Source organism: Borostomias antarcticus (genome assembly GCF_949987555.1).
Source record: "Borostomias antarcticus genome assembly, chromosome: 6".
In the NCBI taxonomy this organism is placed as follows: domain Eukaryota; kingdom Metazoa; phylum Chordata; class Actinopteri; order Stomiiformes; family Stomiidae; genus Borostomias; species Borostomias antarcticus.
In genome coordinates, this window is record NC_140239.1 from 17,028,450 (window position 1) to 17,040,071 (window position 11,622).

The following is an 11,622-nucleotide window of genomic DNA, read 5'->3' on the forward strand; positions in this document are numbered from 1 at the left end:
GAGAGATGAGAGAGACAAGTCTAGAAAACAGGTGAGTTACATGCAGGAACAGACACATCTGTAGTTACAGACACACCTGTAGGTGGGCACCTGTCTATACTGTAGCTTAACTTACTTGGTTGGATCCCCAGGTAGAGAATTGTCTGCTAGGAGCTAGATGAGCAGTAATCTGCACACTGTCTCATACCATGGGCTCCCCAGGCAGCAGTTAGCCTGTAGAGTCTCAGAGCTAGGCTACCTCCGACATGATCCCTGGTGCTGAGGTCAGAGTCTTGCCTAGCAGAGACACATACAGACCAGTGATAGCCTGAGAGAGACCCGCTGTGTTGAACTGGTCTAGTGGTGTGCCAGGGGATGCTGTACATCAATTAGAATCAGACAGACAATCTAGTTATTAGTTATCTTTGCAGTTTACTATATGACTCATATTGTGGATCCCGCAGGTAGCCGTGTAAGTTGTAGTTATAGACTAGACTGTATGTTGTTGTTATAGACTAGACTGTAAGTTGTAGTTATAGACTAGACTGTAAGTTGTAGTTATAGACTAGACTGTATGTTGTAGTTATAGACTAGACTGTAAGTTGTAATTATAAACTAGACTGTAAGTTGTAGTTATAGACTAGACTGTATGTTGTAGTTATAGACTAGACTGTATGTAAGTTGTAGTTATAGACTAGACTGTAAGTTGTAGTTATAGACTAGACTGTATGTAAGTTGTAGTTATAGACTAGACTATGTTGTAGTTATAGACTAGACTGTAAGTTGTAGTTATAGACTAGACTGTATGTTGTAGTTATAGACTAGACTGTATGTAAGTTGTAGTTATAGACTAGACTGTATGTTGTAGTTATAGACTAGACTGTAAGTTGTAGTTATAGACTAGACTGTATGTTGTAGTTATAGACTAGACTGTATGTTGTACCTTCGACAGGTCATGTTCAGATGTCACAAGAACTACTACTAGGTAGAACACATCCTGAATCTTTCAGACTGGCTAAACCTGCTAACTAGCATTCATAACTAGCACTGGCTCTAACTCTCTGACTTGTTAACTCACTAACTACCACACTTTAACCTGTTAACTATATCTAACCCTGGGCTGACCTGCATGGCTGATGCTCACGAGAAAGCTAACAGAACTAGCGCTTGGCTGTGTTCCTCCCATTAAAACAATGGATTCTGTGAGCATTAGCACTTGTTAGCATGCTAGTTTGTTTAGCATGCTAGCTTACTTGTGGTCACTGACGTAAGCTCTGGCTGTTTGTGTCCACAGAGCACGCTCCTCAGCCGAGACTCTCTCATAGTTTGACCCCCTGACCCACACAGGAAGAGGAGGAAGTGAAAGGGTGGTCCTGCATCTCTGGACTAATTGAGACACAGCACACAGCAGTTGGTGACCATGGGAAGCAAGCAGCCACCAATAGCGAGAGGGGATTTTTCTGAGTGACCCGTCACAGTGGTTGGTTTTACCACTTTCAGCACTTGAGAGACTCTGATTGGATCTCAGACCACTGTGGCCAGGTTGAGAGAGACAAAGAAAGAGAGAGAGAAGTGTGTGTGTGTGTGTGTGTGTGTGTGTGTGTGTGTGTGTGTGTGTGTGTGTGTGTGTGTGTGTGTGTGTGTGTGTGTGTGTGAGTGTGAGAGAGAGAGAATTACATTGTATTCTTTTGTATTGATGCTGACAGCTAGCCTACAGTTTTTCATTCGATTGTCTTTGCCTGGATTTCACTAGCTCGAGTAATAGTAATAAACACACTCTTTCTCTCGCTTTCACACACACACACACACACACACTACCACTGTCTCGAGTAATAGTAATATACACACACTCTCTCACACACACACACACACACCAACTGCCATCGTCTCGGCTGGCACAGGGCTTTCTCTCTCTGTGACGTCTCTGAATGATGCTGGTATCCCTCCTCGTCCCATCCTCCCAGGCTGTCTGTTGACCCCCTGCAGAGATGAGGCCAGGTCTGTGTGTGCATGCAGACGGCCTCCTGGTCCAGAGATGAGGTCAGGTCTGTGTGTGCATGCAGACGGCCTCCTGGTCCGGAGCTGCTCACAATACATACATTCACCAGAGCTGGATGAGACCACCACACCAGCACTGTCATGGCCAGGCAGGGTGCTGTAGTTAAAAGACCTTGCCTCAGCCCCTAGACCTATAGTTAGGCCTGGACTGTGTGTGTGTGTGTGTGTGTGTGTGTGTGTGTGTGTGTGTGTGTGTGTGTGTGTGTACGTGCATGCATGCATGTGTGTATATGGGTGTATTTTGTGTGTGTGTGTGTGTGTGTGTGCGCGCGCATGCGTTTGTGTTTGATACACATTGTTTGGTGTACAGAGAATTCAACCTGAGATTAAAACACTTTCATAAATGTTTCATATGTGTACTTTACTTTGATGGTGAAGTGACCTTGACTAAACCTCAAGATTAATTTTACCTACTTTGATATACAATGTTTTATATATAAATACTGTGCGTGTGTGTGTGTGTGTGTGTTATACTGTATAATCATCTTCAGTTGTAAATCATTGTGTGTGTGCATGTGTGTGTGTGTATGTGCGTGTGTGTTATAATATAATCATTTTCAATTGTAAATCATTGTGTGTGTGTGTACTGAAGCACTTGTAACTGTTTACATGCTACTGTAGATAAGATGACATGTTTCTCTTAATGCTTGCTGTCCTTGTCAATGTTGTTTAACATTAAATCAACATCTTATCCACCACACCTAGACACACACACACACACACTTTTTTTATTACGTCATTTTAACTACTTAATACTGTGTGTTATCTACAGGTACATACTGATTCATTTTATAGTATCATGCTATACATACTGTGTTAATAGTATGTACAGTATGTTAACCTAACAACAGGACTGGTAATCATGTGTGTATTACATGTGCTTTTACTGCTATTGTGGTGTGTGCGTGCGTGCGTGCGTGCGTGTGTGTCTGCATGCGTGCGTGCGTGTGTTGACTTTCCAGTCCTCTGTCAGTAAGACATCGTATCATTGGGGATGAGTCATTGCCATTGTCCATTGTCATCACATACGGCCTGTCTCTCCAACAGAACAATTAGTCAACACATTCTGAAAACATACAGGGCCCAAACACACACACGTACACTTACACACATATACAGTTACACACACACACACACAAACAACCCGGTTGTGTTATATTGTTTATGTTTCTGTATGTGCTAGCTTGTTATCCTGTTGTGATGTGTACTAGCTGTAGCAGTAACCTGTACTGTCCACAGAGCCGCTACGCCTCCTCTGATAATGTACGTGCTGTTATTTATTAAACCCCAGAGGTGCTGTCTAACATGTTGACCTCCAGCTGTGTTCCATATTCTGAAGCTCCTCAATAAAGAACCACATCAGATCTGCCTTTAAATGGCCTCATCTGGCCATTGGTAGTGCTGTACTTCACATGCATCAGGACTGGAACATCTAGAGGGTTCTATTGTGTGTCATTCAGTTCTAAAAACAGCCTGTGATAGAGACACAACTCGACACCAACAAAAAATCTGTATACAAGCTGTGTGTGTGTGTGTATGTGTGTGTGTGTGTGTGTGTGTGTGTGTGTGTGTGGTTCCAGGGGGAGGAGCTGGCTCATCATCCTTCTACAATAGGAGACTATGTCAGGAATGTGGTTGAGAAACTCCCTGTCAGACATCGGCAGGAAGGAATATCACATGCAGTAGCAAAGGAGTGAAACATCACCGTGTGTGTGTGTGTGTGTGTGCGTGCGTGCGTGCGTGCGTGCGTGCGTGCGTGCGTGCACGGACAAAATTCTATCCAAAGTCCCCAAGGAGGACAAGTTAATCCTTCTTGGAGACTTTAATGCTAGAGTTGGGCAAAACCACGACCTATGGAGAGGTACGCTGGGGAGACAAGGGGTTGTAAACACTAACTCCAATGGCTTACTGCTACTAACAAAGTGTTCTTGCAAAAATTGGCTGCCCTGTTAAGTACATCTGAGTGCTGAGGTTGCTGTATGACAACATGTCTGCTACTGTACGGACTGACTGGCTCTGGAGATGACAACATGTCTGCTACTGTACTGACTGACTCTGGAGATGAAACAGAATCTTTTCGGGTCGACACAGGAGTTAAGCAGGGATGTTCCATTGCCCCATCACTGTTTTCCATCTTCATTGCTGCCATCCTCCATCTCACAAGGACACGGCTGCCACAGGAAGTCGGAGTTATGTACAGAACCGACGGGCAACTCTGTAATATCAACCGTTTCAGGGCTAAAGGTCGAACCACCACCGTATCCATCACAGAGCTACAGTATGCAGACGACAATGCCCTTGTAGCCCTCTCAGAAGAGGATCTACAGTGCACCTTGACTGCTTTTGCAAAAGCATACAAACAGTTTGGTCTGGCCATCAATATAAGAAAGACCCAAATCCTCCACCAGCCACCACCAAACAGTAGCACTCCCCCAAACATTTACATCGAAGACACCAGATTGGAAAATGTGGACCACTTCCCTTATCTTGGCAGCCTCCTGTCATCAAGAGCCACCATTGATGAAGATGTACACCATCACCTCAGCAGTGCCAGTGGGGCTTACGCAAGACTCAAAAAAAGGGTCTTTGAGAACCGTGACCTCCAGACCAACACCAAAATCCTGGTCTATAAAGCGGTACTGCTCTCCACTCTCCTGTACGGGTCAGAAACATGGACCACATACAGCAGGCACTTGAAAGCACTTAAGGCTTTTCATCAGAGGCACCTCCGGAGAATCCTCAGGATAACCTGGGAGGATCGGCCAACCAACACCAGCGTCCTGGAGGAGGCCTGCATCCCCACCATCACTGCCATCATCGGCCAACACCAGGTTAGATGGAATGGCCATGTGATCCCGATGCCAGACTCTCGCCTCCCAAAACAAGTCCTCTACTCCCAGCCTGTTAAAGGAAAGCGTGCTCCAGGAGGCCAAAAGAGGAGGTACAAAGACAACATCAAAACAAACCTTAAGAAGTCCCACATAGACCTTAAGACCTGGGAAGACAAAGCAAAAAACAGGGTGGCCTGGAGAAACCTTGTCCGTGAGGGAACTACACTGTACAATGAAGACCTCCACCAGGCTGCAGAAGAAAAACGCAAGCACAGGAAGGAGAGAGCTTCCACCAAGCAAGCCCAGCCCAAACCCACTACTACCACCACTTTCCCCTGCCCACATTGCACAAGAATAATCAGATCCAGGATTGGCCTCTACGCCCTTCTAAAGACCCACAAGGACCAGGAGGGAGGACAGTCATATTGGAAGACGAGTGACCGCCGATGGTGCATGCATGCGTGTGTGTAGTATTTTTTGACCTACTAAACTTGGTTCTGCTGTTACCTGTCACCTGGTAAGGGGTTGAGTGCAAGAGTACAAAACACATTGCGACATCATGTTGTGTTGACTCCAAAACATATTTCTTACTATTGGGGGTTTGGATCTTTTTATTTTATGTTTCAATGTAGGCTAATGTTACGTTTTTCTTGTAGGTCTACATGTAATTAAATTTGGTCTGAGTCAAATACCCTTTACATTGTCACCCTCAAAACATTTCTGTTCAACTTGTTGAAATCATTTCATATTGTAGTCATATCTAATTACATTACTGCCTGTGATTCTTGTTTGTGATTAATCCAAAAGTATTTAGCTTACTCAAGAATGACAACACTTCTGCACAAATACCTCACAACTCTTTATGTCCATTCATGCTGGAAATCTAAATTCAAAGAACACTGCACCAAGAAGGATGATTAATGTCATGCAGATTTTAACTGAGGAGTCATATGATTTATGGTAACAGAATGTAATGTATAACCACAGCCGACATATTTTCAAACAAATCAAATTATACAAACTCATAGGGTTGATAACCTATAAATATGGAAAACAATATAATTATAAGGCTACTTGAGCAGATAAGCAAGCCCAGCTGGAAACATGAAAACATATTTTGTTTTGTAACATTGGGGTTGGTTGATCTGTCCGTGCTTGTTTATTGGGCGTTCTTCAGGTAACCCCATGTTTCACGTCACAACAATATGAACTGTGGGTAATTCCCTTAGGCAAAGTCTGCAGAAGTGTGGACTTATCGTAAGGGGGCATTAAGGGCTCAAAATGTCTGCCAGAGCCCTTGTGCACTTGACGATTTGACAATGGGACAGCCCTAAGCCCTCACGCACTTAAGGGGAACGCACCTCAAAGTCTGTGAGTCAGTAAGTTTGGACATTGGGACTGGGCCCATGGTCACCCCCCTGGGACACAGAGCAGGGGGACAGGATACGCTGTGACACCACCAGGAAAAACAGAGTCCATGGACAGAGTATCCCAGAGCAGGGGGTCAGCATGACACCGCCAGGAAGGACAGAGTGGTTCTTGGCACATCTTCCTTTAAGGGAATACAATAGCAGGAAGTGTGTAGTGGGGGGCTGGCCCACGCCATGTGACCACCACACCATGTGACCTTGCAGGTGCAGAGTGGGCGTGCTGCCTAGAGAAGGAGAAGTTTCTCTAGAGGAGGTCTGAGTACCTCTCCACACACACACGCACACACACACACACAAACAAACATACACACACACATTTGAGAGGGGAGGATGACTAGAAGGGAGGAGGGATGGGGGAGGAGAGGGGAGGATGACTAGAAGGGAGGAGGGATGGGGGAGGAAAAGGGAGGATGACTAGAAGGGAGGAGGGATGGGGGAGGAGAGGGGAGGATGACTAGAAGGGAGGAGGGATGGGGGAGGACAGGGGAGGATGACTAGAAGGGAGGAGGGATGGGGGAGGAGAGGGGAGGATGAGGGGTTTTGTAGTGTTTCTTTTCTCCTGCAGTTTCTCATTTATATGCTAATGACCTGGCCTGCAGGAGCTGCTGTGTGCTGGCCCCAGTTTACCGACAGGCCTTCCTACTTCCACTAGTACAACTACATCATGACAACAACAACAACAACACACACGCATGCACACACACACACACACACACACACACCCTCACAACCTAATACATGCATAGTTGTCAAACAAATACCAGGAGGCTGATGGGAGCAGTACAAACAGCAGGATATGTTACGGAATGTGCCTTTATGGCAAGAAACGTCTGTGGCTGGCTTCTGCTGTCTCCAAGTTCAGTGCAACACCGCCCCCTGGTGACACAAGAAGAGAGATCAGAGGGAGCTGGTCGGGGTTTGGTGTGAAGTAGGCTACCTGTCCTCCTACGTCACTCTTCACCTGTTTCGGGGCTGGGCCAGGGACGGGGTCTGGAGGAGCATCAAGCTGAAACAGACAGGTGTCTCGAGTGGCGCGGAAGGAGCTAAACGCAAGAAACAAGTTCGCTACACAGAGGAATGGGGAGTGGTTGAGTCTGAATAGGATAGAGACATCTGTCTTATTACAATATTAGAGAAGGGGTTCCTTGTATTCGTAGTTTAAAATCTCTGCAAAATCAAGTTGTTTGGATTAATTGACCGCATCTGGTCGGCCACCATGCGGGGGTTTCTACTCGCCGTGGTCCTGCTCTGCTCCCTTCTAACAGGTAATCTCTCTTTTATTAAAGATAACGTGGTTAAAAGTAGAATGTATTGGCATCAGATATGTCTGCATTGTCGACGTTATTAAATAAACATTTAGGAGACGCAAAATTCACCTGGTCTTAGGCTGGTATCGGTCACATGAGAAGTTTTTTTTTTTGACGTGATGGACAGATACCTTTTCTTTTTTTTTAACCGGTGACTCATCGCATCTTGTTTCGGTTCCTCGTTGTCTCTTTCCTCTAAAGTTGAGACAGACGTTGACGGTTTATCTGATCTAGTGGGTGATGGCTTTGGGGAGATACTTTACTTAATTCACTATTTATTTATTAGGTATAGAAATGCATGAAAACGCTTGTATTATGTATGAAGGGAAAAAACTATTGGGTTGACCTAGGTCTAGATTTTGTTGGGTAATTTATGGCTAAAGTAACCTACAGAGGCATGGCATCATATTAATCTAGCCCCAAGTGTGAAAAACTCTTACAACTGTAGAGTTCTTTTTAAAATTCCCCATTGAGCTGCTGTGTGTCTGTTGTCATTTGACTATCTGTCCAATGAAGCATTTCCTGCCTCTTTGTCTCGATCTAGTTTTACAGGTTTGGCCACTTTGAACCGCTGGCTGTCTTTGTCACACAGAAGCATACACCCACAACCACATACGCGCACACACACACACACACACACACACACACACACACACACAGTAACCCTCTCACCTTCCCTAACCCTCTCACCTATGGGGTGTGAAAAGTGTCACTTTGGTTGCTTGTTCAAAGCTTACTTACAACGTGTATGTATGTGTGTGTGTGTGTGTGTGTGTGTGTGTGTGTGTGTGTGTATACATACATACACACATACACACATACATACATACACGTTGTAAGTAAGCTTTGAACAAGCAACCAAAGTGGCACTTTTCACACCCCATAGCACTTTTCACACCCCATACTCACCCTCTCCCTGTGTGTGTGTGTGCGTGTGTGTTCAGAGCGGGTGTGTATCCAGGTGAACGTGCCCCAGACGGAGCGCAGCACAGCGCTGTTCGCCTCGGTCATCCTGAAGTGTGACTACTCCACCTCGGCCAACCTGCAGGATGTCGTGGTCACCTGGAAGTACAAGTCCTTCTGCAAGGACCCTGTCATCGAGTACCACTCTACAGGTGAGAACTCTGAACACACCTGGACACGAAGACACACACACACACACACACAGTACATGAGACTTGTCTCAGAAGACTCTTTCTGTCGTCCCATCCTCAAATACTTCTCCACTGGTGAACGTACACACTTTCTTTCTCTCTCTCCATCCTCCTGAAGTTCCACCAGTCTAGTGTGTTTGATATTTGACGCCCCCCCCCCCCTCCCGTTCCCAGCCTATCAGGCTGCCCTCCAGCTGGGTCAGGACCCGGCTAACGACTGTCCCGACCGCCAGCGCACCGTCCGCACCGTGGTCCAGAAGAGAGGCAGCAACGAGGCCACGCTGGGGCCAGAGTACCGCGAACGCAGGATCTCCATCCAGAACAGTCAGTACACACACACACACACACACACACACACACACACACCAGCCCAGTCCAGTCCAGCTGGGCTGTAGATCTGACCTGTATTGTTCACTTTTCATAATGTGTGTGTGTGTGTGTGTGTCTCCACAGAGGCAGACCTGGTGATCAATGAGATCATGTGGTGGGATAACGGCGTGTACTTCTGCTCCATCAGCGCCCCGGGGGACACCAGCGGAGACTCCGACAGGGAGATCAAACTCATTGTCTACCGTGAGTTACCATGACAGCCACCCGCCCTAACCGCGACCACCGCCCCACCGCTGTAACTGCGACCACTGCTGTGACCCCAGTTGCCGCCAAAACCACAACGCAACATGACGGTGTTTGCTATATTCTCTTAACTCCTCCCCTCCCCTCCTCTCTATCTATTTTTTTCCTGGATTCTTCCTCTCTCCCTCTGTCCAGACTGGCTGACGGTGCTCTTCATCGTCATCGGGGCCCTCCTCCTACTCCTCCTCTTCTGCATCTGCTGCTGTCAGTGCTGCCCGCAGAAGTGTTGCTGCTACGTTCGCTGTCCCTGCTGCCCACAGACCTGCTGTTGTCCTGAGAAAGGTACCACGCACACACACACTCTCACACACACCCTTTCATACTTTAAGGGGGGACGAAAAGTGCTTTTGTACTCACTCCATCATCCTCTCTCTCTCCCTCTACCTCCACCCCCCAGCGGTGATGCAGCACCGTATGATGAAGGACGCCCAAAGAGCCATGGTGCCCTGGATGGGAGGCCAGCCAATCTATGGCCCCGCCTCCTCCTCACAGATGAACCCACTGCTATACGCAGGTCAGTCACACACTCGCACAGACTCTCTCTCTCTCTCTCTCTCTCTCTCTCTCTCTCTCTCTCTCAGACACACACACACTTATACAAACTCTCTCACACATACACAGACTCTCTCTCACACCAACACACGCACATGCGCGCACACACACACACACACACACACACACACACACACACACTCATATAATTGTAAGTCGCTTTGGATAAAAGTGTCTGCTAATTGACTAAAATGTAAATTCTGCAGAGACAAAAGTGAAAAGTGCTTTATTATAAATAAAATGATGATGATTATTATTATTATTAAATGTAATAATGAAAGACACAAACTCACACATAGGTCAGCTGTAAACCCGACCCGTGTTACCCCCCCCCCCAGGTTCAGCCTCTGGTAAGAGCATCCCCATGGCGCCCATGCCCCTGCCGCCGCCCCAGTCCAGCGCCTACAGCATGCCCCCCCCCAGCCTGCACCACCACAACCCCGGTCTCCACGGCAACGGCAGCCCCGCGGGGACCAATCAGATGCTGGACTACCTGGAGAGCCAGGTGCGGGGCATGGATAGGACCAGCCCGCTGCAGCCGGCTCCGCCCCCGCACCAGCAGATGGCGCCGCCGCCCCCCCAGCACATGCACCACCAGTCGGTGCCCTTCTCCCCCGGCCCCCCCAGCATGCTGTCCGCCCTGGAGGACGGGCCCACCGAGCGCCGCGTCATCCAGCTCCCGCCCATCTCCCAGCAGCCCGGCAGGCGGGTCCTGCCACCGGCGCCTAAGACACGCCCCCCCAGCTCCAGCGAGAGCAGCCGCGGCGGCGGGTACAATCACCGCCGCGACAACCACGCCGGAGGCGGAGCCAGGCGTTACCCCTCCCCGTCGAGGTCCCGGGGCATTTCCCGAAGCTACAGCGATGAGTCGCTGGACGGCGGGCGGAGCCGGGGGGGCGGGGCTAGGGCCGACCTGAACCGCCCACGCTCCCGCTCCCGCGACGACCTGCTGGAGAAGCGGCAGGCGGCCCCGTCCAGCCGAGGCTACTCGCCACCCTCGCGCCGCAGGGGCTCCTGGAGTTCGGATGACGAGGACAGCAGCAGGAGGGGGGCCGGGGGGCGCGGGGCCAGGGGGGGCGGGGGCTGGGGGGACAACCCCCCCAGCTACACGGAGTACGAGCCTGGTCAGAAGCCTGGACGGAGACAAGAACGCTACTCTGTAAGCCACTCTTTGCTCTAGAAGGACACACACACACCTGTACACGAAGACACACACACACATATACAGGACATGGGACTTGTCCCAGCACACTGGTTGGTGGTGGACCCTAAATAGCGTGTCTCCCTCACAGGACAAGAGTTCTCGCAGTGGCACCAGCGTGGTGATCTGAGACACTCACAAACAGCGCCACCCTGAGGCCTGGAGGTACTGCACTACAGCCCAGCCCTCAGCCAGCCAGGCCTGAGGTCTTTGTTTCTAGCAATGTGATTCTGATGCCTTATAGAAAGTTTTAAAACCCTCACTGACCTTTGGAGTGCTCTGAAGAGCGGAACCCCTCTGCTGGTTAAACGATAGTAGTGCAGGCATCTGCTCTCTTATCTCTCAGGCAAACAAAAAAAATCGAGTGTGTGTTTGTGCATGACTGTACTGTAGCTGATTGTGTCTGTTAGACTAGAGAGTATATTTGTGTGTGTGTGTGTGTGTGTGTGTGTGTGTGTAAACAGTGAAGTCAGGTAA

The 11,622-nt window shown here is 48.5% G+C and overlaps 2 protein-coding genes across 2 annotated transcripts in view; both read left to right on the plus strand.

Annotated features, from left to right (window-relative positions):
- LOC311310862 (uncharacterized protein) overlaps positions 1 to 1,309 on the plus strand; it is a gene marked incomplete at both ends in the record, with an annotated part of 13,439 nt that extends 12,130 nt beyond the window's left edge. The window contains 2 exons of the mRNA XM_084440444.1: positions 1 to 31; positions 1,274 to 1,309. The exon at positions 1 to 31 is cut by the window's left edge and continues 696 nt beyond it. Of these exons, the coding sequence (XP_084296570.1) occupies positions 1 to 31; positions 1,274 to 1,309 (67 nt within the window). The remainder of the gene's footprint in view (positions 32 to 1,273) is intronic.
- Positions 1,310 to 7,514: 6,205 nt separating this feature from the next.
- ildr1a (immunoglobulin-like domain containing receptor 1a) lies at positions 7,515 to 11,275 on the plus strand (the record flags this gene model as incomplete). The annotated part of the gene is made up of 8 exons (XM_084440024.1): positions 7,515 to 7,563; positions 8,550 to 8,720; positions 8,934 to 9,083; positions 9,213 to 9,332; positions 9,528 to 9,674; positions 9,790 to 9,906; positions 10,283 to 11,103; positions 11,237 to 11,275. The coding sequence occupies 8 exons, from the start codon at positions 7,515 to 7,517 to the stop codon at positions 11,273 to 11,275; spliced, it is 1,614 nt and encodes a 537-aa protein (XP_084296150.1).
- Positions 11,276 to 11,622: the final 347 nt, after the last annotated feature.